At 43.0% G+C, this 27,986-nt stretch overlaps 1 protein-coding gene across 1 annotated transcript; it reads right to left on the bottom strand.

The window, feature by feature from the left end:
* Window positions 1-27,598, bottom strand: LOC140122874 (receptor-type tyrosine-protein phosphatase eta-like). The gene is made up of 9 exons (XM_072144119.1): window positions 27,532-27,598; window positions 12,450-12,707; window positions 10,386-10,643; window positions 9,350-9,607; window positions 6,233-6,490; window positions 3,117-3,374; window positions 2,079-2,336; window positions 1,043-1,300; window positions 1-263 (listed from the first exon to the last, which is right to left on the bottom strand). Exons 1-9 carry the CDS (start codon window positions 27,596-27,598, stop codon window positions 1-3), a joined length of 2,136 nt encoding a protein of 711 aa, XP_072000220.1.
* Between the last annotated feature and the right edge of the window lie 388 nt (window positions 27,599-27,986).

Genomic DNA, 27,986 nt, shown 5'->3' with positions numbered 1-27,986 from the left:
CTAACTTGTATAAGCAGATATTTCTGAACTGTCTCCTCTGACATTATGTTCTCCAACAAGAGCAGTGAACAGCAAGATATAATAATTCCCAGGTGTCAGGCCTTGAATTGTAGAAGATGTTGTAGTCACTGTATATGTGGAATTTGGATCTCCCAGAATCTGGATTTCATATGAACTTGCATTTCCGGCTGGTGGGTCCCAGCTCAGAAATATAGAAGTGGTGTTTATGAGCCCAGTCGTTAGGTTTTTCACAATTTCCGGTTCTATTATAAAGCAGTTAAAATAAACAAAATGTACATCAGTGCATTTTTGTTCATATGAGTGTGGAATTACGATAATGTGGCTTGTACTAGCCCCTACATTTTAAAGATAATTATGATTCGCTACAGGTATCAGAAAATCTAAATAATAACTTTATTTATATAGTGCACACAAAGCTAGCCAAATCGATTTCTACCACATCTGTCAGTCTCCTCTTGCTTTAATCGGGTGTGCAGACAGTTAGATTAGCGGTAATTCACAAAGTCCTTCTCTACTCACGTTCTACCTCTGCTAGTTTAAATGCCAAGAATCTGATTCTTACTCTTCCTATCTTGGGGCATCTCATCAAATGTTTGGCTAACTTGCGGCCTGTGCTTGCTATAAGTTTTTTTGAAGCTATCTGACATTTATCTTGACTTCTTTATCTTGCATTCCTTCACACTTTGCCTAGCTAGTTTCCACCCATTTTGCTTATAGATTCGGTACTGCATTGCCGTTTTGTTTTTGACCAGTATTTGTCGACTGCTCTCCCATGTTTGTATTGCTCCGTCTTTGTCTCGGTATAACACTTTGGAGCAGGAAAGGAAAGTTGTCTCTTCAACACCTACCGCTTAGTGTAGGCTAGGTAATTAGGTAAACACAAATGGAAATGGGGTTTAGCCTTAGGAATAACTGTACCTTCTGTTGTCTAGTCCAACCAAACCACTCCATTACTACCTAACATTTACTAATTTATTGTAAGAACAAACAAATTTAAAATCAGAATGAAAACAATACTAACTTGTATAAGCAGATATTTCTGAACTGTCTCCTCTGACATTATGTTCTCCAACAAGAGCAGTGACCAGCAAGATGTAATAATTCCCAGGTGTCAGGCCTTGAATTGTAGAAGATGTTGTAGTCACTGTATATGTGGAATTTGGATCTCCCAGAATCTGGATTTCATATGAACTTGCATTTCCGGCTGGTGGGACCCAGCTCAGAAATATAGAAGTGGTGTTTATGAGCCCAGTTGTTAGGTTTTTCACAATTTCCGGTTCTATTATAAAGCAATTAAAATAAACATAATGTGCATCAGTACATTTTTGTTCATATGAGTATGGAATTACGATAATGTGGCTTGTACTGGCCCCAACATTTTAAAGATAATTATGATTCGCTACAGGTATCAGAAAATCTAAATAATAACTTTATTTATATAGTGCACACAAAGCTAGCCAAATCGATTTCTACCACATCTGTCAGTTTCCTCTTGCTTTTATCTGGGGTGCAGACAGTTAGATTAGCGGTAATTCACAAAGTCCCCCTCTACTCACATTCTACCTCTGCTAGTTTAAATGCCACGAATCTGATCCTTACTCTTCCTATCTTGGGACATCTCCTGAAATATTTGGCTAACTTGCGGGTTGTGCTTGCTATAAGTTTTTTGAAGCTATCTGACATTTATCTTGACTTCTTTATCTTGCATTTCTTCACACTTTGCCTAGCTAGTTTCCACCCATTTTGCTTATAGATTCGGTACTGCATTGTCCTTTTGTTTTTGACCATTATTTTTTAACTGCTCTTCCATGTTTGTATTGCTCAGTCTTTGTCTCCGTATAACAATTCGGAGCAGGAAGGGAATGTTGTCTTTGACACCTTCTGCTTAGTGTACTCTAGGTTATAAGGTAAAGACAGCTGGAAATGGGGTTAAGCCTTAGGGCTAACGGTCCTTGTCTGTTGTCTAGTCCATCCAAAACAATTCATTAATGCCTAACAGATATTGTTTTGTTTTGAGCACAAAAAAAAATTAATATCAGAATGAATACAATACTCACTTGTATAAGCAGATATTTCTGAACTGTCTCCTCTGACATTATGTTCTCCAACAAGAGCAGTGACCAGCAAGATGTAATAATTCCCAGGTGTCAGGCCTTGAATTGTAGAAGATGTTGTAGTCACTGTATATGTGGAATTTGGATCTCCCAGAATCTGGATTTCATATGAACTTGCATTTCCGGCTGGTGGGTCCCAGCTCAGAAATATAGAAGTGGTGTTTATGAGCCCAGTTGTTAGGTTTTTCACAATTTCCGGTTCTATTATAAAGCAATTAAAATAAACATAATGTGCATCAGTACATTTTTGTTCATATGAGTGTGGAATTACGATAATGTGGCTTGTACTGGCCCCAACATTTTAAAGATAATTAGGATTCGCTACAGGTATCAGAAAATCAAAATAATAACTTTATTTATATAGTGCACACAAAGCTAGCCAAATCGATTTCTACCACATCTGTCAGTCTCCTCTTGCTTTTATCTGGGGTGCAGACAGTTAGATTAGCGGTAATTCACAAAGTCCTCCTCTACTCACATTCTACCTCTGCTAGTTTAAATGCCACGAATCTGATCCTTACTCTTCCTATCTTGGGACATCTCCTGAAATATTTGGCTAACTTGCGGCCTGTGCTTGCTATAAGTTTTTTGAAGCTATCTGACATTTATCTTGACTTCTTTATCTTGCATTCCTTCACACTTTGCCTAGCTAGTTTCCACCCATTTTGCTTATAGATTTGGTACTGCATTGTCCTTTTGTTTTTGACCAGTATTTTTTAACTGCTCTTCCATGTTTGTATTGCTCAGTCTTTGTCTCCGTATAACAATTTGGAGCAGGAAGGGAATGTTGTCTATTTGACACCTTCCGCTTAGTGTAGGCTAGGTTATAAGGTAAAGACAGCTGGAAATGGGGTTAAGCCTTAGGGCTAACGGTCCTTGTCTGTTGTCTAGTCCATCCAAAACAATTCATTAATGCCTAACAGATATTGTTTTGTTTTGAGCACAAAAAAAAATTAATATCAGAATGAATACAATACTCACTTGTATAAGCAGATATTTCTGAACTGTTTCCTCTGACATTATATTCCCCAACAAGAGAAGTGACCAGCAAGATATAATAATTCCCAGGTGTCAGGCCTTGAATTGTAGAAGATGTTGTAGTCACTGTATATGTGGAATTTGGATCTCCCAGAATCTGGATTTCATATGAACTTGCATTTCCGGCTGGTGGGTCCCAGCTCAGAAATATAGAAGTGGTGTTTATGAGCCCAGTCGTTAGGTTTTTCACAATTTCCGGTTCTATTATAAAGCAATTAAAATAAACATAATGTGCATCAGTGCATTTTTGTTCATATGAGTGTGGAATTACGATAATGTGGCTTGTACTGGCCCCAACATTTTAAAGATAATTATGATTCGCTACAGGTATCAGAAAATCTAAATAATAACTTTATTTATATAGTGCACACAAAGCTAGCCAAATCGATTTCTACCACATCTGTCAGTCTCCTCTTGCTTTAATCTGGGGTGCAGACAGTTAGATTAGCGGTAATTCACAAAGTCCTTCTCTACTCACGTTCTACCTCTGCTAGTTTAAATGCCAAGAATCTGATCCTTACTCTTCCTATCTTGGGGCATCTCATCAAATGTTTGGCTAACTTGCGGCCTGTGCTTGCTATATGTTTTTTGAAGCTATCTGACATTTATCTTGACTTCTTTATCTTGCATTCCTTCACACTTTGCCAAGCTAGTTTCCACCCATTTTGCTAATAGATTCGGTACTGCATTGCCGTTGTGTTTTTGACCAGTATTTGTCGACTGCTCTTCCATGTTTGTATTGCTCAGTCTTTGTCTCCGTATAACACTTTGGAGCAGGAAAGGAAAGTTGTCTCTTCGACACCTACCGCTTAGTGTAGGCTAGGTAATTAGGTAAACACAAATGGAAATGGGGTTTAGCCTTAGGAATAACTGTGCCTTCTGTTGTCTAGTCCAACCAAACCACTCCATTACTACCTAACAACTACTATTTTATTGTGAGAACAAACAAATTTAAAATCAGAATGAAAACAATACTAACTTGTATAAGCAGATATTTCTGAACTGTCTCCTCTGACATTATGTTCTCCAACAAGAGCAGTGACAAGCAAGATGTAATAATTCCCAGGTGTCAGGCCTTGAATTGTAGAAGATGTTGTAGTCACTGTATATGTGGAATTTGGATCTCCCAGAATCTGGATTTCATATGAACTTGCATTTCCGACTGGTGGGTCCCAGCTCAGAAATATAGAAGTGGTGTTTATGAGCCCAGTTGTTAGGTTTTTCACAATTTCCGGTTCTATTATAAAGCAATTAAAATAAACATAATGTGCATCAGTACATTTTTGTTCATATGAGTGTGGAATTACGATAATGTGGCTTGTACTGGCCCCAACATTTTAAAGATAATTATGATTCGCTACAGGTATCAGAAAATCTAAATAATAACTTTATTTATATAGTGCACACAAAGCTAGCCAAATCGATTTCTACCACATCTGTCAGTCTCCTCTTGCTTTTATCTGGGGTGCAGACAGTTAGATTAGCGGTAATTCACAAAGTCCTTCTCTACTCAAATTCTACATTTAAACATTCTAGTTTAAATGCCATTAATCTGATCCTTACTCTTCCTATCTTGGGGCATCTCATCAAATGTTTGGCTAACTTGCGGCCTGTGCTTGCTATAAGTTTTTTTGAAGCTATCTGACATTTATCTTGACTTCTTTATCTTGCATTCCTTTATACTTTGCCAAGCTAGTTTCCACCCATTTTGCTTATAGATTCGGTACTGCATTGCCGTTTTGTTTTTGACCAGTATTTGTCGACTGCTCTCCCATGTTTGTATTGCTCAGTCTTTGTCTCCGTATAACACTTTGGAGCAGGAAAGGAAAGTTGTCTCTTCGACACCTACCGCTTAGTGTAGGCTAGGTAATTAGGTAAATACAAATGGAAATGGGGTTTAGCCTTAGGAATAACTGTACCTTCTGTTGTCTAGTCCAACCAAACCACTCTATTACTACCTAACAACTACTATTTTATTGTGAGAACAAACAAATTTAAAATCAGAATGAAAACAATACTAACTTGTATAAGCAGATATTTCTGAACTGTCTCCTCTGACATTATGTTCTCCAACAAGAGCAGTGACCAGCAAGATGTAATAATTCCCAGGTGTCAGGCCTTGAATTGTAGAAGATGTTGTAGTCACTGTATATGTGGAATTTGGATCTCCCAGAATCTGGATTTCATATGAACTTGCATTTCCGGCTGGTGGGTCCCAGCTCAGAAATATAGAAGTGGTGTTTATGAGCCCAGTTGTTAGGTTTTTCACAATTTCCGGTTCTATTATAAAGCAGTTAAAATAAACATAATGTGCATCAGTACATTTTTGTTCATATGAGTGTGGAATTACGATAATGTGGCTTGTACTGGCCCCAACATTTTAAAGATAATTAGGATTCACTACAGGTATCAGAAAATCTAAATAATAACTTTATTTATATAGTGCACACAAAGCTAGCCAAATCGATTTCTACCACATCTGTCAGTCTCCTCTTGCTTTTATCTGGGGTGCAGACAGTTAGATTAGCGGTAATTCACAAAGTCCTCCTCTACTCACATTCTACCTCTGCTAGTTTAAATGCCACGAATCTGATCCTTACTCTTCCTATCTTGGGACATCTCCTGAAATATTTGGCTAACTTGCGGCCTGTGCTTGCTATAAGTTTTTGAAGCTATCTGACATTTATCTTGACTTCTTTATCTTGCATTCCTTTACACTTTGCCTAGCTAGTTTCCACCCATTTTGCTTATAGATTCGGTACTGCATTGTCCTTTTGTTTTTGACCAGTATTTTTTAACTGCTCTTCCATGTTTGTATTGCTCAGTCTTTGTCTCCGTATAACAATTTGGAGCAGGAAGGGAATGTTGTCTATTTGACACCTTCCGCTTAGTGTAGGCTAGGTTATAAGGTAAAGACAGCTGGAAATGGGGTTAAGCCTTAGGGCTAACGGTCCTTGTCTGTTGTCTAGTCCATCCAAAACAATTCATTAATGCCTAACAGATATTGTTTTGTTTTGAGCACAAAAAAAAATTAATATCAGAATGAATACAATACTCACTTGTATAAGCAGATATTTCTGAACTGTTTCCTCTGACATTATATTCCCCAACAAGAGAAGTGACCAGCAAGATATAATAATTCCCAGGTGTCAGGCCTTGAATTGTAGAAGATGTTGTAGTCACTGTATATGTGGAATTTGGATCTCCCAGAATCTGGATTTCATATGAACTTGCATTTCCGGCTGGTGGGTCCCAGCTCAGAAATATAGAAGTGGTGTTTATGAGCCCAGTCGTTAGGTTTTTCACAATTTCCGGTTCTATTATAAAGCAATTAAAATAAACATAATGTGCATCAGTGCATTTTTGTTCATATGAGTGTGGAATTACGATAATGTGGCTTGTACTGGCCCCAACATTTTAAAGATAATTATGATTCGCTACAGGTATCAGAAAATCTAAATAATAACTTTATTTATATAGTGCACACAAAGCTAGCCAAATCGATTTCTACCACATCTGTCAGTTTCCTCTTGCTTTAATCTGGGGTGCAGACAGTTAGATTAGCGGTAATTCACAAAGTCCTTCTCTACTCACGTTCTACCTCTGCTAGTTTAAATGCCAAGAATCTGATCCTTACTCTTCCTATCTTGGGGCATCTCATCAAATGTTTGGCTAACTTGCGGCCTGTGCTTGCTATAAGTTTTTTGAAGCTATCTGACATTTATCTTGACTTCTTTATCTTGCATTCCTTCACACTTTGCCAAGCTAGTTTCCACCCATTTTGCTAATAGATTCGGTACTGCATTGCCATTTTGTTTTTGACCAGTATTTGTCGACTGCTCTCCCATGTTTGTATTGCTCAGTCTTTGTCTCCGTATAACACTTTGGAGCAGGAAAGGAAAGTTGTCTCTTCGACACCTACCGCTTAGTGTAGGCTAGGTAATTAGGTAAACACAAATGGAAATGGGGTTTAGCCTTAGGAATAACTGTACCTTCTGTTGTCAAGTCCAACCAAACCACTCCATTACTACCTAACAACTATTATTTTATTGTGAGAACAAACAAATTTAAAATCAGAATGAAAACAATACTAACTTGTATAAGCAGATATTTCTGAACTGTCTCTTCTGACATTATGTTCTCCAACAAGAGCAGTGACTAGCAAGATGTAATAATTCCCAGGTGTCAGGCCTTGAATTGTAGAAGATGTTGTAGTCACTGTATATGTGGAATTTGGATCTCCCAGAATCTGGATTTCATATGAACTTGCATTTCCGGCTGGTGGGTCCCAGCTCAGAAATATAGAAGTGGTGTTTATGAGCCCAGTTGTTAGGTTTTTCACAATTTCCGGTTCTATTATAAAGCAATTAAAATAAACATAATGTGCATCAGTACATTTTTGTTCATATGAGTGTGGAATTACGATAATGTGGCTTGTACTGGCCCCAACATTTTAAAGATAATTATGATTCGCTACAGGTATCAGAAAATCTAAATAATAACTTTATTTATATAGTGCACACAAAGCTAGCCAAATCGATTTCTACCACATCTGTCAGTCTCCTCTTGCTTTTATCTGGGGTGCAGACAGTTAGATTAGCGGTAATTCACAAAGTCCTTCTCTACTCAAATTCTACATTTAAACATTCTAGATTAAATGCCATTAATCTGATCCTTACTCTTCCTATCTTGGGGCATCTCATCAAATGTTTGGCTAACTTGCGGCCTGTGCTTGCTATAAGTTTTTTTGAAGCTATCTGACATTTATCTTGACTTCTTTATCTTGCATTCCTTTATACTTTGCCAAGCTAGTTTCCACCCATTTTGCTTATAGATTCGGTACTGCATTGCCGTTTTGTTTTTGACCAGTATTTGTCGACTGCTCTCCCATGTTTGTATTGCTCAGTCTTTGTCTCCGTATAACACTTTGGAGCAGGAAAGGAAAGTTGTCTCTTCGACACCTACCTCTTAGTGTAGGCTAGGTAATTAGGTAAACACAAATGGAAATGGGGTTTAGCCTTAGGAATAACTGTACCTTCTGTTGTCTAGTCCAACCAAACCACTCCATTACTACCTAACAACTACTATTTTATTGTGAGAACAAACAAATTTAAAATCAGAATGAAAACAATACTAACTTGTATAAGCAGATATTTCTGAACTGTCTCCTCTGACATTATGTTCTCCAACAAGAGCAGTGACCAGCAAGATGTAATAATTCCCAGGTGTCAGGCCTTGAATTGTAGAAGATGTTGTAGTCACTGTATATGTGGAATTTGGAACTCCCAGAATCTGGATTTCATATGAACTTGCATTTCCGGCTGGTGGGTCCCAGCTCAGAAATATAGAAGTGGTGTTTATGAGCCCAGTTGTTAGGTTTTTCACAATTTCCGGTTCTATTATAAAGCAGTTAAAATAAACATAATGTGCATCAGTACATTTTTGTTCATATGAGTGTGGAATTACGATAATGTGGCTTGTACTGGCCCCAACATTTTAAAGATAATTAGGATTCACTACAGGTATCAGAAAATCTAAATAATAACTTTATTTATATAGTGCACACAAAGCTAGCCAAATCGATTTCTACCACATCTGTCAGTCTCCTCTTGCTTTTATCTGGGGTGCAGACAGTTAGATTAGCGGTAATTCACAAAGTCCTCCTTTACTCACATTCTACCTCTGCTAGTTTAAATGCCACGAATCTGATCCTTACTCTTCCTATCTTGGGACATCTCCTGAAATATTTGGCTAACTTGCGGCCTGTGCTTGCTATAAGTTTTTTGAAGCTATCTGACATTTATCTTGACTTCTTTATCTTGCATTCCTTTACACTTTGCCTAGCTAGTTTCCACCCATTTTGCTTATAGATTCGGTACTGCATTGTCCTTTTGTTTTTGACCAGTATTTTTTAACTGCTCTTCCATGTTTGTATTGCTCAGTCTTTGTCTCCGTATAACAATTTGGAGCAGGAAGGGAATTGTGTCTATTTGACACCTTCCGCTTAGTGTAGGCTAGGTTATAAGGTAAAGACAGCTGGAAATGGGGTTAAGCCTTAGGGCTAACGGTCCTTGTCTGTTGTCTAGTCCATCCAAAACAATTCATTAATGCCTAACAGATATTGTTTTGTTTTGAGCACAAAAAAAAATTAATATCAGAATGAATACAATACTCACTTGTATAAGCAGATATTTCTGAACTGTTTCCTCTGACATTATATTCCCCAACAAGAGAAGTGACCAGCAAGATATAATAATTCCCAGGTGTCAGGCCTTGAATTGTAGAAGATGTTGTAGTCACTGTATATGTGGAATTTGGATCTCCCAGAATCTGGATTTCATATGAACTTGCATTTCCGGCTGGTGGGTCCCAGCTCAGAAATATAGAAGTGGTGTTTATGAGCCCAGTCGTTAGGTTTTTCACAATTTCCGGTTCTATTATAAAGCAATTAAAATAAACATAATGTGCATCAGTGCATTTTTGTTCATATGAGTGTGGAATTACGCTAATGTGGCTTGTACTGGCCCCAACATTTTAAAGATAATTATGATTCGCTACAGGTATCAGAAAATCTAAATAATAACTTTATTTATATAGTGCACACAAAGCTAGCCAAATCGATTTCTACCACATCTGTCAGTCTCCTCTTGCTTTAATCTGGGGTGCAGACAGTTAGATTAGTGGTAATTCCCAAAGTCCTTCTCTACTCACGTTCTACCTCTGCTAGTTTAAATGCCAAGAATCTGATCCTTACTCTTCCTATCTTGGGGCATCTCATCAAATGTTTGGCTAACTTGCGGCCTGTGCTTGCTATAAGTTTTTTGAAGCTATCTGACATTTATCTTGACTTCTTTATCTTGCATTCCTTCACCCTTTGCCAAGCTAGTTTCCACCCATTTTGCTAATAGATTCGGTACTGCATTGCCGTTTTGTTTTTGACCAGTATTTGTCGACTGCTCTCCCATGTTTGTATTGCTCAGTCTTTGTCTCCGTATAACACTTTGGAGCAGGAAAGGAAAGTTGTCTCTTCGACACCTACCGCTTAGTGTAGGCTAGGTAATTAGGTAAACACAAATGGAAATGGGGTTTAGCCTTAGGAATAACTGTACCTTCTGTTGTCTAGTCCAACCAAACCACTCCATTACTACCTAACAACTATTATTTTATTGTGAGAACAAACAAATTTAAAATCAGAATGAAAACAATACTAACTTGTATAAGCAGATATTTCTGAACTGTCTCCTCTGACATTATGTTCTCCAACAAGAGCAGTGACCAGCAAGATGTAATAATTCCCAGGTGTCAGGCCTTGAATTGTAGAAGATGTTGTAGTCACTGTATATGTGGAATTTGGATCTCCCAGAATCTGGATTTCATATGAACTTGCATTTCCGGCTGGTGGGTCCCAGCTCAGAAATATAGAAGTGGTGTTTATGAGCCCAGTTGTTAGGTTTTTCACAATTTCCGGTTCTATTATAAAGCAATTAAAATAAACATAATGTGCATCAGTACATTTTTGTTCATATGAGTGTGGAATTACGATAATGTGGCTTGTACTGGCCCCAACATTTTAAAGATAATTATGATTCGCTACAGGTATCAGAAAATCTAAATAATAACTTTATTTATATAGTGCACACAAAGCTATCCAAATCGATTTCTACCACATCTGTCAGTCTCCTCTTGCTTTTATCTGGGGTGCAGACAGTTAGATTAGCGGTAATTCACAAAGTCCTTCTCTACTCAAATTCTACATTTAAACATTCTAGTTTAAATGCCATTAATCTGATCCTTACTCTTCCTATCTTGGGGCATCTCATCAAATGTTTGGCTAACTTGCGGCCTGTGCTTGCTATAAGTTTTTTTGAAGCTATCTGACATTTATCTTGACTTCTTTATCTTGCATTCCTTTATACTTTGCCAAGCTAGTTTCCACCCATTTTGCTTATAGATTCGGTACTGCATTGCCGTTTTGTTTTTGACCAGTATTTGTCGACTGCTCTCCCATGTTTGTATTGCTCAGTCTTTGTCTCCGTATAACACTTTGGAGCAGGAAAGGAAAGTTGTCTCTTCAACACCTACCGCTTAGTGTAGGCTAGGTAATTAGGTAAACACAAATGGAAATGGGGTTTAGCCTTAGGAATAACTGTACCTTCTGTTGTCTAGTCCAACCAAACCACTCTATTACTACCTAACAACTACTATTTTATTGTGAGAACAAACAAATTTAAAATCAGAATGAAAACAATACTAACTTGTATAAGCAGATATTTCTGAACTGTCTCCTCTGACATTATGTTCTCCAACAAGAGCAGTGACCAGCAAGATGTAAAAATTCCCAGGTGTCAGGCATTGAATTGTAGAAGATGTTGTAGTCACTGTATATGTGGAATTTGGATCTCCCAGAATCTGGATTTCATATGAACTTGCATTTCCGGCTGGTGGGTCCCAGCTCAGAAATATAGAAGTGGTGTTTATGAGCCCAGTTGTTAGGTTTTTCACAATTTCCGGTTCTATTATAAAGCAATTAAAATAAACATAATGTGCATCAGTACATTTTTGTTCATATGAGTGTGGAATTACGATAATGTGGCTTGTACTGGCCCCAACATTTTAAAGATAATTAGGATTCACTACAGGTATCAGAAAATCTAAATAATAACTTTATTTATATAGTGCACACAAAGCTAGCCAAATCGATTTCTACCACATCTGTCAGTCTCCTCTTGCTTTTATCTGGGGTGCAGACAGTTAGATTAGCGGTAATTCACAAAGTCCTCCTCTACTCACATTCTACCTCTGCTAGTTTAAATGTCAAGAATGTGATCTATACTCTTCCTATCTCGGAACATCCCATCAAATTTTTGGCTAACTTGCGGCCTCTGAAGCTATCTGACTTTTATCTTGACTTCTTTATCTTGCATTCCTTCTCACTTTGCCTCGATTGTTTCCACCCATTTGGCCTATAGATTCGGTACTGCACTGCCCTTTTGTTTTTAACCAGTATTTGTTGTCGACTGCTCTTCCATGTTTGTAATGCTTAGTCTTTGTCTCCGTATAACACTTTGGAGCAAGAAGGGAATGTTGTCTATTTGACACTTACTGCTTAGTGTAGGCTAGGTTAATAGGTAAACACAAATGGAAATGGGGTTTAGTCTTAGGGCTAACTATTCCTGTCTTTTGTCTGGTCCATCAAAACCACTCCATTGCTGCCTAACAGCTATAGTTTTTTTTAAGAACCAAAAAATTTAAAATCAGAATGAACACAATACTCACTTGTATAAGCAGATATTTCTGAACTGTTTCCTTTTACATTATATTCCCCAACAAGAGCAGTGACCAGCAAGATGTAATAATTCCCAGGTGTCAGGCCTTGAATTGTAGAAGATGTTGTAGTCACTGTATACGTGGAATTTGCATCTCCCAGAATGTGGATTTTATATGAACTTATATTTCCAGCTGGTGGGTCCCAGCTCAGTAACATAGAAGTGGTGTTTATGAGCCCAGTCTTTAGGTTTTTCACAATTTCTGGTTCTATTATAAAGCAGTTAAAATAGACATAATATGCAGCAGTACATTTTTGTTCAAATTAGTGTAGAATTACAATAATGTGATTTGCACTGACCCCAACATTTTAAGGATACTTATGAATTGCCTCAGATATCAGAAAACCGAAATGAAGTATTAGGTCTTTTTAAAATCCTCTCTAGACATTTTTTTAACTAATGTTTTAAATGTTTTAATGTTTTTTTAAATGTTTTTAAAAAAAGGTTTAGATTGCAAATCATCCACAGCTGACCTTTTATGATGTCACAAAGTTACGTTAGTTAGAGGCATCAAACGATTATTTAAAACTAGAATTCAATTTTCATTTGCCACAAATATGACTTAATGTTTTTTTTAGATAATGTAAGCAGCTATAAAGTAGGGGATCGCCTATATAACAATTCTCTGATATGTTACAATAATATTATTGTAACATCTGCACCTGCTCGTGCGTCAGCATCTTCCGTTATGTGCAAAGTATAGCAGAAGATGTGATGCTGATTGAAATGTTAATCTTAGTTTGCATTCTGTCCTGCAACAGTATGAGCTCTGCCTTATTCCACTCCTGGCTTTTTAAATGATTTCCACCAAATCTGTCATTCTCCTCTTGCTTTTATCTGGGGTGCAGACTAGTGATGGGCGAATCGATTCTAATGATTCCAACTTCGGTTAGAATTTCAGGAAGAATTCGATTCGCCACGAAGCCGAAGTTCATGCTGATTCGCGGGTACGAAGTTGTTTTTTTTCCCCTGATGTTTCTGCTTAAATGGGTGCGAGAACAACGTGTTACATGGAGCAGAGAACTCTGGGAAGGAGAAAGGAACACCCCTGAGGTCATCTGTAGACCTGTAAGCCAATCAGCGACCGGCAGGCTTATATGATGTCACACAGCCCTATAAAATCCAGCCATTTTCTATCTCAACACTTCACACTTCATGTTGTAGCGACCAGCTGCTGCTATTGTGCTGTGCGATTCTTGCTGCAATCCCTCGCTGTTCTCTAAGGGGGATCTGTATACCCAAAATAGCAGTTCAATTTAGTGACAAAATCGAATAGGAAGAAATCTGTTTGACTTTCATGCATCTGCAGTAGCGATTGGTGGACTAATCCCTGGTTGTTCTTTAAGGGGGATCTGTAAACCCCAAATAGCAGTTCTATTTAGTGACAAAATCAAATAGGAAGAAATCTGTTTGACATTCATGCATCTGCAGAAGTGAGCTGTCAGTTGTGGGGTATCTGTATAACGCACATTGCAATACCGTTTGGGGGCTTTAGTTTACAGCCAGATTTACGTGTGAAATACTCATAGTTTATACAGTGATTTTCACTGAAATTACACTGTCAGTTGTGGGGTATCTGTATAACGCACATTGCAATACCTTTTGGGGGCTCTAGTTTACAGCCAGATTTACGTGTGAAATCCACATAGTTTATACAGTGATTTTCACTGAAATTACACTGCCAGTTGTGGGGTATCTGTATAACGCACATTGCAATACCTTTTGGGGGCTCTAGTTTATAGCCAGATTTACGTGTGAAATCCACGTAGTTTATACAGTGATTTTTGCTGAAATTACACTGCCAGTTGTGGGGTATCTGTAAAACGAACATTGCAATACCTTTTGGGGGCTCTAGTTTACAGCCAGATTTACGTGTGAAATCCAACTAATTTATACAGTGATTTTTGCTGAAATTACACTGCCAGTTGTGGGGTATCTGTATAACGCACATTGCAATACCTATTGGGGGCTCTAGTTTACAGCCAGATTTACGTGTGAAATCCACATAGTTTATACAGTGATTTTCGCTGAAATTACACTGTCAGTTGTGGGGTATCTGTATAACGCACATTGCAATACCTTCTGGGGTCTCTAGTTTACAGCCAGATTTACGTGTGAAATCCACATAGATTATGTAGTGATTTTCGCTGAAATTACACTGTCAGATGTGGGGTATCTGTATAACGTGCATTGCAATACCTTTTGGGGGCTCTAGTTTACAGCTAGATTTACTTGTGAAATCCACAGAGTTTATACAGTGATTTTCGCTGAAATTACACTGTTAGTTGTGGGGTATCTGTATAACGCACATTGCAACACCTTTTGGGGGCTCTAGTTTACAGCCAGATTTACGTGTGAAATCCACATAGTTTATACAGTGATTTTCGCTGAAATTACACTGTCAGTTGTGGGGTATCTGTATAACGCACATTGAAATACCTTTTGGGGGCTCTAGTTTACAGCCAGATTTACATGTGAAATCCACATAGTTTATGCAGTGATTTTCACTGAAATTACACTGTCAGTTGTGGGGTATCTGTATAACGCACATTACAATACCTTTTGGGGGCTCTAGGTTACAGCCAGATTTACGTATGAAATCCACATAGTTTATGCAGTGATTTTCGCTGAAATTACACTGTCAGTTGTGGGGTATCTGTATAACGCACATTGCAATACCTTTTGGGGGCTCTACTTTACAGCCAGATTTACGTGTGAAATCCACAGTTTATGTAGTGATTTTCGCTGAAATTACACTGTCAGTTGTGGGGTATCTGTATAACGCACATTGCAATACCTTTTGGGGGCTCTAGTTTACAGCCAGATTTACGTGTGAAATCCACAAAGTTTATATAGTGATTTTTGCTGAAATTACACTGTTAGTTGTGGGGTATCTGTATAACGCACATTGCAATACCTATTGGGGGCTCTAGTTTACAGCCAGATTTACGTGTGAGATCCACATAGTTTATGCAGTGATTTTCGCTGAAATTACACTGTTAGTTGTGGGGTATCTGTATAACGCACATTGCAATACCTTTTGGGGGCTCTAGTTTACAGCCAGATTTACGTGTGAAATCCACCTGGTTTATACAGTGATTTTCGCTGAAATTACAATGTCAGTTGTGGGGTATCTGTATAACGCACATTGCAATACCTTTTGGGGGCTCTAGTTTACAGCCAGATTTTCGTGTGAAATCCATGAAATTTATACAGTGATTTTCGCTGAAATTACACTGTCAGTTGTGGGTTATCTGTATAACGCACACTGCAATACCTTTTGGGGGCTCTAGTTTAAAGCCAGATTTTCGTGTGAAATCCACATAGTTTATACAGTGATTTTTGCTGAAATTACACTGTCAGTTGTGGGGTATCTGTATAACGCACATTGCAATACCTTTTGGGGGCTCTAGTTTACAGCCAGATTTACATGTGAAATCCACGTAGTTTATACCGTGATTTTCGCTGAAATTACACTGTCAGTTGTGGGGTATCTGTATAACGCACATTGCAATACCTTTTGGGGGCTCTAGTTTACAGTCAGATTTACCTGTGAAATCCACATAGTTTATACAGGGATTTTCGCTGAAATTACACTGTCAGTTGTGGGGTATCTGTATAACGCACATTGCAATACCTTTTGGGGGCTCTAGTTTACAGCCAGATTTTCGTGTGAAATCCACCTGGTTTATACAGTGATTTTCGCTGAAATTACACTGTCAGTTGTGGGGTATCTGTATAACGCACATTGCAATACCTTTTGGGGGCTCTAGTTTACAGCCAGATTTACTTGTGAAATCCACGTAATTTATACAGTGATTTTCACTGAAATTACACTGTCAGTTGTGGGGTATCTGTATAACGCACATTGCAATACATTTTGGGGGCTCTAGTTTACAGCCAGATTTACGTGTCAAATCCACGTAGTTTATAAACCACTATGTCAGACAGAAAGGTGGCAGGTGGAGCAGGCAGATGTGGAAGCACAGTAAGGGGATGTCACAGCAGGGGTGACTTTGTGAGGCCAGAACTGCCATTGTCATCTAGTGGCAGTGTGTTGATCAAGAACCCAAAGGTTGTTGAATGGTTGACTAGTTCATCCAATTCCTCAAATATAACATCTGACAACCCCAGCCAAGAGTCCGTAGGTTCCTCTGATACAACAATTAGTTTGCATGGCCCAGGAGCAGGTCAGGGGCCCTTACCTGTCCTCAACCAGGCTCTGTCCTGTTCCTTTCCCGCAGCCAGAGAGCTACTAGGTGGTCTGGGCTCCGCGCCATTATTCAGCGAGGACGAAGTGTTTTAGGACAGTCAGCAGCTGCTTTGCAGTGAAGAGGTGGGGCAAACTTCCGCTGCTTCCTGCAGTAGGCAGGCTGTGCATACTGACATCGGTGAGCAGAGTAGTAGTGACCAGGAAACGCAAATTGACGATGATGTAGCCGATCGCACTTGGGAGCCGGGTGTAGCAGGGGATTCATCATCGTCGGGCGAAGAGAGTGTCAGCTTGCGGAGCAGGCAGCAAGTCGCTACTGTGGCTGTGAGTCAGCAGGGCTAGGACGGGATCCAAATGTCCGCGGGGTACAAATCCTGATTTGCAGGCCCAAATAAGCAGTGGCACAGGCGCTCAGCGAGGCAGCGTCGGTAGTAGTCGCTCAGTGCAGACTGTTGGCGGTGAAATTACCACCTCAGCGGTGTGGCAGTTTTTTGTAAAGACACCAAAGGGGCCGAGCATGGGTATATGTCGTATCTGGGGGCAGAAAGTGCAGCGTGTCCAGGGAGCCAAGCGCCAACACATGCAGTGTCACCATCCAATGGCCTGGGAGAAACGGGTGTCAGATGCGGTCCATCCTGCAGGCGCAGCAAAAGCAGCAGCACCTAGTGGCGCACATGCTGTTTCAGCAAGTCAAGGCTCCAGCACCTCTGCCGAAGGGAGCTGTTTGTCTTTGAAATCATCTCCAGGTCCAGATGCTCCTGCTCCTTGCTATGCATGGCGCCAGCAGTCGTTGAGTGAGGCGATTACAAAAAGACAACTCTATGCGTCCAGCCATCCTAAGGTGCAGAAGCTGACCGTGCTCTTGTCGAAGTTGTTGGTACTGCAGTCTCTCCTTTTCCAAGTCGTGGACTCTGCACCCTTCAGAGAACTAATGGCTTGTGCCGAACCGAGGTGGAGAGTTCCAAGCCGCAATATTTTTTCCAAAAAGGCTGTGCCAGCCCATTACCAATATGTACAACAGAAGGTGGGCTGAACTGGAGGAGGAGGACATTGGAGCACAAGCAGAGTCTGGTGCACACTATATCATGGTGCCACTCTGGAGGCTCCTGATGCTTCTGATGCCACCTTCACACTATATCATTGTGCCACTCTGCGGGCTCCTGCTGCTTCTGATGCCACCAACACACTATATCATTGTGCCACTCTGTGGGCTCCTCCTGCTGCTGCTGCTTCTGATGCCGCCTTCACAATATATCATTGTGCCACTCTGTGGGCTCCTGCTGCTGCTTCTGATGCCACCTTCACACTATATCATTGTGCCACTCTGCGGGCTCCTCCTGCTGCTGCTGCTACTGATGCCACCTTCACACTATATCATGGTGCCACTCTGTGGGCTCCTGCTGCTACTGATGCCACCTTCACACTATATCATTGTGCCACTCTGCGGGCTCCTTCTGCTGCTGCTACTGATGCCACCAACGTACTATATCATTGTGCCACTCTGCAGGCTCCTGCTGCTTCTGATGCCACCTTCACACTATATAATTGCGCCACTCTGCGGGCTCCTGCTGCTTCTGATGCCAACTTCACACTATATCATTGTGCCACTCTGCGGGCTCCTGCTGCTACTGATGCCACCTTCACACTATATCATTGTGCCACTCTGCGGGCTCCTGCTGCTACTGATGCCACCTTCACACTATATCATTGTGACACTCTGCGGGCTCCTGCTGCTACTGATGCCACCTTCACACTATATCATTGTAACACTCTGTGGGCTCCTGCTGCTACTGATGCCGCCTTCACACTATATCATTGTGACACTCTGTGGGCTCCTGCTGCTGCTTTTGATGCCACCAACACACTATATCATTGTGCCACTCTACCGCTCTTGCTGCTTCTGATGCCACCTTCACACTATATCATTGTGCCACTCTGCGGGCTCCTGCTGCTACTGATGCCACCTTCACACTATATCATTGTGCCACTCTGCGGGCTCCTGCTGCTTTTGATGCCACCAACACACTATATCATTGTGCCACTCTGCCGCTCTTGCTGCATCTGATTCCACCTTCACACCATATCATTGTGCCACTCAGTGTAAAAAGAGTGCACTCTTTGATGTTATAGTGGGATCTTGGCCCTCAGCTCAGTCCTTTCGAGTGGGCACAGACGTTACCTAGTCAGGCTGCGTTCCCGCTTCACTTATTTGGGGAAGTTGGCCTATGTAAGTGCACATGGAAGTGAAAAGTGAAGCGAGTGAAGAGTGAATGCTTCAAACACAGCATTGTTTGAAGGCCAAACCACGCTCCCTATGCATATTTAAGCATGGCACAACGTTCTACAACACCCTACAGGCTCTCTGCAGCCAGGAAATGCCTGTTTTTTAACACGATTCGTTTTGATTCGATTCGGGTCGAACCGAATTTTTTCGAAAAATTCGGCAAATCGGGTCGAAACGAATTTAAACAAATTCGCCCATCTCTAGTGCAGACAGTTAGATTAGCGTTAATTAACAAAGTGCTCCTCTACTCACATTCTACCTCTGCTAGTTTAAATGTCAAAACTCTGATCCAATTATTTTTCCAATAGTCGCCCGGCTAACAAAAATCATTTTGTCCACCACGGCAGAAACATAAAAAAAAATGTAACCTTTATTAGATATTTGATTAAGAAAAGTACAACTAGTGTGTTAAAAAAACAAGCAGGCAGTGTCTAAACTCATGGCTATTCCAGGGTTTAGGGAATACTATCCTGTAAGCAATAGAAAAATATAGTGTAGGGGGTTGGATCAGTTCCCCCCTACTTAACAGGTGTACATCATGAAAAACGATAGAAACAGGGTCTTTAATGTTTATTCTTCTCTAAGGGTCCCTAGAGTATTATTTCTCTCATAGTCCCTACAATTTTGTTGGAGTTATAGATCACTGTCTACTGTTCATTAAAATATTACACAGATCAGCTAGGCCCACCCGACACGTTTCGCCTGAACTGGCGTCATCAGGGGTATGCGGCTGACTGCAACGTGATTAGTGTCTAAGGAGCTAATATAAACTACCAGGTAGTGATCATCACTAGAGATGAGCGAGCACTAAAATGCTCGGGTGCTCGTTATTCGAGACAAACTTTTCCCGATGCTCGAGTGCTCGTCTCGAATAACGAGCCCCATTGAATTCAATGGGAGACTCGAGCATTTTTCAATGGGACCAAGGCTCTGCACAGGGAAGCTTGGCCAAACACCTGGGAACCTCAGAAAAGGATGGAAACACCACGGAAATGGACAGGAAACAGCAGGGGCAGCATGCATGGATGCCTCTGAGGCTGCTTAATCGTACCATTATGCCAAAATTATGGGCAACAGCATGGCCATGACAGAGTGACCGAATGAGGCTAGATAGCATCTAAAACATGCAATAATTGACCGTGACACTATAGGGGACAGCATGCAGAGGCAGCGGCAGCAGCGGCAGGCTAGAGAGTGTCATGGCGACATACCCTAAATGGACTCAGGCTTCAAACCAATGGGTGGCAGAGAGGAACCAAAGGAGGTGAGCAAGAAGCGCTGAAATGATTTCCTATGTAAACAAAAGGTTGACGGTATATTTAGTCGATAACACAGCATGGTGACGACATAGTGACCAAGTTCCATAACGTATCTGGTGAAACACCCGAAAAATGAGCCTGACACAGCTCTTTTGATAAGGGGACGACATGTGGAGGCAGCCATGGAGACGACTTCCATGATTAAGAGCAACAGTATGGGGCATCCATATTGCGCTGCTATGATTGCAACTTCAGGTCTCCAGCATGGCGGCGACAGATGGGCAAAGTTCCACTATGTATCTGGTATAGAAAGATGAAAGTTGCGCGTGGAGACATTGGTGGACGCTGTGGAGGATCGTGGAGGCAAAATGGACAGGAAACAGCAGGGTCAGCATGCATGGATGCCTCTGAGGCTGCCTAATCTTGGGATGGAGCTGGCGGACCGCTACCAGGCGAGCTTTCGCCTGTCCAAGCCTCTGTCTCTCGGCTCCTCCCCACCCAAAATGGGCCTGGGGGCCAGAAGCGTTTACTTTGAAAAAATTATAATTTTCAAAGCAGGCCGGGTCGTTTGTTCATTTCACCTAGGAATAATGGAATAGCATAGTGGTTCTATTTTTAATTGTTTTTTTGGAAATGGTTCCATGATTAAGAGCGACAGTATGGGGCATCCATATTGCGCTGCTATGATTGCAACTTCAGGTCTCCAGCATGGCGGCGACAGATGGGCCGAGTTCCACTATGTATCTGGTGAAACACCTGAAAATTCTGCCTGACACAGCTCGTTTGATAAGGGGACGATGTATGGAGGCAGTGAAGTAGTAGTAGATTAAAGGTGCTGCAGTTAAAACTATGTTAGTTGGATCTTGGGATGAAACTGGCGCTCCGCTGCCAGGCGAGCTTTCGCCTATCCAAGCCCCTGTCTCTCGGCTGATGTGGAAGCCATGAAAACAACCCAAAATTCTGCCTGACACAGCTCGTTTGCAAGGGGACGATGTATGGAGGCAGCTATATGGACGACTTTTGGAGGCAGCTATTGCGATGACGAAAAGACGACGTGTGGAGGCTGCTATGGAGACAATTTAATTTGGATAGTGTCTGTATGTGGCAGTCCAAAAAAGTTTTCAAACAAGAGGAGCAGGTAGGTGGTCCTCCAGAAAAATTAAATAGATTGAGTGCCTGTATGTGGCACTCCCAAAAATTGTTTAAAACAGAGGACCGGGTAGGTGGCCCTCCAGAAAAATTAAATACATATAGCTAGAGCCAGTTGGCCCTGGCAAAAAATAGCCAGTTTCCTCTGCTTTAGTGTACAAAGAGGAGGAGAAGGAGGAAAATGAGGAGGAGGAGTACATAAATTATTCAGGTTGAGCTTCCTTCACCTGGTGGAGAATGGAAATCCTGAGAAATCAGTCGACAGGCGTGTACGCTTATCGTTGATGATGCCACCAGCTGCACTGAAAACCCGCTCGGACAACACGCTAGCGGCAGGGCAGGCAAAAACCTCCAAGGCGTACAGTGCCAGTTCGTGCCACATGTCCAGCTTTGAAACCCAGTAGTTGTAGGGAGCTGTGTGATCATTTAGGACGATGGTATGGTCAGCTATGTACTCCCTCACCATCTTTCTGTAAAGATCAGCCCTAATCTGCCGAGACTGGGGACAGGTGACAGTGTCTAGCTGGGGTGACATAAAACTGGGAAAGGCCTTGTAAAACGTACCCCTGCCAGTGCTGGACAAGCTGCCTGCTCGCCTACTCTCCCTCGCTACTTGTCCCGCAGAAGTACGCCCTCTGCCGCTAGCGCTGTCAGAAGGGAAATACTGTTTCAGCTTGTGCATCAGGGCCTGCTGGTATTCATGCATTCTCACACTCCTTTCCTCTCCAGGGATGAGAGTGGAAAGATTTTGCTTGTACTGTGGGTCCAGGAGAGTGAATACCCAGTAATCGGTGCTGGAATAAATTCTTTGAACGCGAGGGTCACGGGATAAGCAGCCTAGCATGAAATCTGCCATATGCGCCAGAGTCCCAACGCACAAGAATTCACTCCCCTCAATGGCCTGACTGTCCATTTCCTCCTCCTCCAACTCCTCTTCTTCTGCCCATACACGCTGAACACTGAAGGACTGAACAATGATCCCCTCTTCTGTCTCGCCAACATTCTCCTCCTCTTCCTCCTCATCCTCCTCCACCTCCTCCGATATGCGCTGAGAAACAGACCTGAGGGTGCTTTGGCTATCAACAAGGGAATCTTCTTCCCCCGTCTCTTGTGACGAGCGCAAAGCTTCCGACTTCATGCTGACCAGAGAGTTTTTCAACAGGCAAAGCAGCGGGATGGTGAGGCTGATGATGGCGGCATCGCCACTGACCATCTGTGTTGACTCCTCAAAGTTACTCAGCACCTGACAGATATCAGACATCCACGTCCACTCCTCTTTGTAGACTTGAGAAAGCTGACTGACCTGACTACCAGTTCTGGTGGAAGTTGACATCTGGCAGTCTACAATCGCTCTGCACTGCTGGTAAACTCTGGATAACATGGTTAATGTTGAATTCCACCTCGTGGGCACGTCGCACAACAGTCGGTGAGCGGGCAGTTGGAGGCGGCGCTGCGCTGGCCTGAGAGTGGCAGCATCTGTGTTGGACTTCCTGAAATGTGCACAGATGCGGCGCACCTTCGTGAGCAAATCAGACAGATTGGGGTATGTCTTGAGGAAACGCTGAACTATGAGATTTAACACATGGGCCAGGCATGGCACATGTGTCAGTCTGCCGGGTTGCAGAGCCGCCACCAGGTTACGGCCGTTGTCACACACAACCATGCCTGGCTTCAGGTTCAGCGGTGCCAGCCACAGATCAGTCTGCACCGTGATGCCCTGTAATAGCTCTTGGGCGGTGTGCCTTTTATCGCCTAGGCTCAGCAGTTTGAGCACCGCCTGCTGTCGCTTAGCGATGGCACTGCTGCTGTGCCTAGAGCTACCGACTGATGGCGCCATGCCCACGGATGGTAATTCAGAGGAGGAGGTGGAGGAGGGGTGGGAGGAGGAGGAGGCATAGTAGGCCTTTGAGACCTGGACCGAGGTAGGCCCCGCAATCCTCGGCGTCGGCAGTATATGACCTGCCCCAGGGTCAGACTCGGTCCCAGCCTCCACCAAGTTAACCCAATGTGCCGTCAGCGATACATAGTGGCCCTGCCCGGCAGCACTCGTCCACTTGTCCGTGGTCAGGTGGACCTTGTCAGAAACGGCGTTGGTCAGGGCACGGAGGATGTTCTCTGACACGTGCTTGTGCAGGGCTGGGACGGCACATCGGGAAAAGTAGTGGCGGCTGGGGACCGAATACCGAGGGGCGGCCGCCGCCATGAGGTTTCGAAAGGCCTCGGTCTCTACCAGCCTATAGGGCAGCATCTCCAGGCTAAGCAACTTGGAGATGTGGACGTTGAGGGCTTGGGCGTGTGGGTGGGTTGCGCTATACTTCCTTTTGCGCTCCAGCGTCTGGGGTATGGAGAGCTGAACGCTGGTGGATGCTGTGGAGGATCGTGGAGGCGAAGATGGGGTTTTCGCACGGGAGGTGTTTGGGCCGGGGTCCTGGGCAGGGGGCTGACTAGCAGATGACACAGGGGAAGGAGCAGTGGTGTGCCCGGCCGGAGGTGAACGGGCTTGGTGCAATTGAGTGGGGTGTTTAGCATTCAGATGCCTGCGCATACTGGTGGTAGGTAAGCTAGTAGTGGTGGAACCCCTGCTGATCCTGGTTTGGCAAAGGTTGCACACCACAGTCCGTTGGTCATCCGGTGTTTCTTTAAAGAACCTCCAGACTTCTGAAAATCTAACCCTCGCCACGGGAGCTTGACTACCTGATGCACCAGCTCTGACCCTGCCTCTCTGTCTGGCCCCACCACTGCCTCTTCCAACCTGTTCTGCTATAGGACTCGCCTCCGTCTCAGAAGCACTGTGTTCACCCGGCCTATCAACCCAGCTTGGGTCTGTCACCTCATCATCCTCCGATCCCTCAGTCTGCTCCCCCCTCGGATTTCCTGCCCTGACAACAACTTCACCACTGTCTGACAACCGTGTCTCCTCATCGTCGGACACCTCTTTACACACTTCTTCCACTACGTGAATAATGTCATCATCACCCACAGACTGCGACTGGTGGAAAACCTGGGCATCGGAAAATAGCTCAGCAGCAGCAGGACAAGTGGTTTGTGACTGTGGGAAGGGTCCAGAAAACAGTTCCTCAGCAGACTCTGCCTAATTCTACTCAAACCCCTAATAAATTGTCCCACTTCGGTGTTTAAGGTGGATATGCGTGTCACTAAGAGCTAAACACAACGGTCGCAGGTCTCCCTGCAAATTCCTCACAATATGGTACTAGCTGCACTACTAGTGCCAGCAAGCCCAGCCACAAGCAAAAAAAAAAAAAAGTATAACGTTATTGTAGCCCTAAGAAGGGCTGTTGGGTTCTTGTAGAATCACTCCTGCCTAACACTATTCTAATAGAACACCCTAACGCTTTCCCTGACCAGCAACAGCTCTCTCCAGACACAGAATGATCCGAGCAGCGCAGGCAGGGGCTAGTCTATTCCAGGGTCACCTGATCTGGCCAGCCAACCACTGCTATCGACGTGTAAGGGTACCACGTCATGCTGGGTGGAGTGCAGAGTCTCTTGGCTTGTGATTGACTCTGTTTCTGGCCGCCAAAAAGCAAAACGGCGGGAGATGCCATTTTCTCGAGCGGGCAAAGTATTCGTCCGAGCAACGAGCAGTTTCGAGTACGCTAATGCTCGAACGAGCATCAAGCTCGGACGAGTATGTTCGCTCATCTCTATAGATAATAGATATATATGAGATAGATAAATGATAGATAATAGATATATATGAGATAGATAGATATCCAGATAGATGATACATAAATAGGCAGGAGATGGATAGATCAGGGGCGTAACTACAGCCGTAGCAGACGTAGCAGTTGCTATGGGGCCCGGCAGGGTCAGGGGCCCGTACTCGGCTGTGTGTCCCGGGCCTCTTTCCCCCTGGCTCTAGTTACGCCCCTCCATGTAATGAGAAGCGCAGCGGTACCGCTGAGTGCAGGGCTGTATTTAGGGGCGGGCACCGTCCTCTTGCTCCTTGTAGCAGGTTCCATGCAGGCTATCAGGAGGGAGAGAGGGAGGGGAGGAGTCTGCCTGCCTGCAGCCAATTTCCGCTCTGCATGTCAGTAATAAATGTGGAGCAGTCAGTAATAAATGTGATGCAGTCAGTAATAAATGTGATGCAGTCAGTAATAAATGTGGAGTAGTCAGTAATAAATGTGGAGCAGTCAGTAATAAATGTGGAGCGGTCATTAATAAACGTAGAGCGGTCAGTAATAAATGTGGAGCGGTCAGTAATAAATGTGATGCGGTCAGTAATAAATGTGGAGCGGTCAGTAATAAATGTGATGCGGTCAGTAATAAATGTGGAGCGGTCAGTAATAAATGTGATGCGGTCAGTAATAAATGTGGAGCGGTCAGTAATAAATGTGGAGCAGTCAGTAATAAATGTGATGCGGTCAGTAATAAATGTGGAGTGGTCAGTAATAAATGTGATGCGGTCAGTAATAAATGTGGAGCAGTCAGTAATAAATGTGGAGCGGTCAGTAATAAATGTGGAGCGGTCAGTAATAAATGTGATGCGGTCAGTAATAAATGTGGAGCGGTCAGTAATAAATGTGATGCGGTCAGTAATAAATGTGATGCGGTCAGTAATAAATGTGATGCGGTCAGTAATAAATGTGGAGCGGTCAGTAATAAATGTGGCGCGGTCAGTAATAAATGTGGCACAGTCAGTAATAAATGTTGCACATGTTCAGACTAAGCAGTATTGTCGGACACAGAGCAGCTGCGACACAAAACCGTCGCAGACACTTTATAAATGTGGTCTCTGAGCTGTGTATTATAATGTTCTGCAACATCTTAAGTATAAATAGGGAGGTTCTGCAGCAGCTGGCTCGTGGATTGGGGGTTTCTGCGCTAGTTGGCTTGTGTATTGGGAGGTCCTGCAGTAGCTGGTGCTTGTATTGGGAGGTTCTGCAGCAGCTGACTCGTATATTGGGGGGTTCTGCGGCAGTTGGCCCGCGTATTGTGGGGTTCTGCGGCAGCTGGCACATGTATTGTGGGGTTCTGCGGCAGCTGGCACATGTATTGTGGGGTTCTGCGGCAGCTGGCACATGTCTGGGGGGGTTCTGTGGCAGCTGGCACATGTCTGGGGTAGGGGTTCTGTGGCAGCTGGCACATGTCGGGGGGGGGTTTGCAGCAAATGGCGCATGTCTTGGAAGTTTTGTAGCAGCTGGCGCATGTATTGGGGGGTTCTGCAGCAGCTGGCACATGTAGTGGAAGGTTCTGCTGCTCCTGTTCCTGCTTATAAGAAACTTTAGTAAAATGAAGCAAGGAGTCCAGAGATTTAACCCTTACCCTGCTTTTTTGCAGCTAATGGCTCAGCAGTGTAAGGGTTGAACCTCCTGACTAGTTAGTGATGAGGAGACATGGCCCATATACTGGTACTGAGCAGGAGCGGCCATGATTGGTTTCCTTTATCTTCTTCCATTATGGAGAATAACAGAGACCGGCAGTAAATAGAAGCCCCTCCCCCAGCGCCATAACTTCTACCATTACTTATAGCAGAAAAACATGCGCAGCATCCAGAATTATTATTACAACTATTAGTACAGTAGAAGTAAACCTTCTGCAGAGTTTCATCCACTGACGGTCTCTGTTAATCTCCTCCATAATAGAAAAAGATAATGGAAACCCCTATGTAAAATTGAGGACCTATGGTTGGAGGGGGCCCCAGCCAAAACTTTGCTATGGGGCCCACTCATTCCTAGTTACGCCACTGGGATAGATAGAAGATAGATAGTAAAAAGATGACAGGTGATAGATAATAGGACTTAGATAGGACCTACTTCCCTGCTAGTCAGGGACAGGGGCCCCTTTGCAGGACAGCAGTGTAGCATGGAGGGACAGTGCATGGTGGAGAGTACAGGAGGAGGACTGCAGGACAGCATTGTAGCATGGAGGGACAGTGAATGGTGGAGAGTACAGGAGGAGGACTGCAGGACAGCAGTGTAGCATGGAGGGACAGTGAATGGAGGAGAGTACAGGAGGAGGACTGCATCAGGAGAGGTCAGAGCTCAGCCTGTTACTTGTGTTATCTCTGCAGCCTCCTGTGTGACCTGACTAATGGTGGAGGGAGGAAGGGCTGCTACATTGCTATGATCCATATTAGAAGGGCAGGTCTGGCTGCAGTTACCTGGCATGTGATGCAGGAAGCCCTGGTGAAGCAAAGGCTTGAAATAAGCAGTGGAGATCACAGGCATCACTCTTGTATACAGCTAAGCTCTCTGCCCCTCCTCCTCTCTCACTTTCTATTGGCTGCAGTGTGTCAGCTGATCTCTCAGTGTGGAGTGGAGCTGTGAGCCCCTGGAGGAATATGCAGCAGCTGGCTGACTCCCTGTGAGCAGACTTGGCCAGATCAGCTGTAGCTCAGGACGGGACACAGCTACCACCAGGGGGCGCCAGCAACCAGAACAAAAGGAGTTATCTCAGTAAGGCTGCAGATTTTGTAATAAGTGTAAATGGTGAAAGTACTTGTCACAATGCATTGTACCCAATTACAGCCATGTGCTATGGTGACACAACCCCTTTAAAATCAGAATGAATACAATACTCACTTGTATAAGCAGATATTACTGAACGGTTTCCTCT

This window comes from Engystomops pustulosus, chromosome 3 (assembly GCF_040894005.1).
Source record: "Engystomops pustulosus chromosome 3, aEngPut4.maternal, whole genome shotgun sequence".
Lineage (NCBI taxonomy): Eukaryota > Metazoa > Chordata > Amphibia > Anura > Leptodactylidae > Engystomops > Engystomops pustulosus.
Note: the sequence above shows the minus strand (reverse complement) of the source record. Positions and strands in the feature narration are given on the sequence as shown.

Excerpts from the sequence above, each read along its gene's own strand:
- LOC140122874 (XM_072144119.1), bottom strand. The coding sequence starts at position 27,598 with ATGCCTGTGATCTCCACTGCTTATTTCAAGCCTTTGCTTCACCAGGGC. Across the intron at positions 10,644-12,449 it reads AGAAATATCTGCTTATACAA|AACCGGAAATTGTGAAAAAC; the intron begins GTGAGTATTGTG and ends GCTTTATAATAG. Across the intron at positions 9,608-10,385 it reads AGAAATATCTGCTTATACAA|AACCGGAAATTGTGAAAAAC; the intron begins GTTAGTATTGTT and ends GCTTTATAATAG.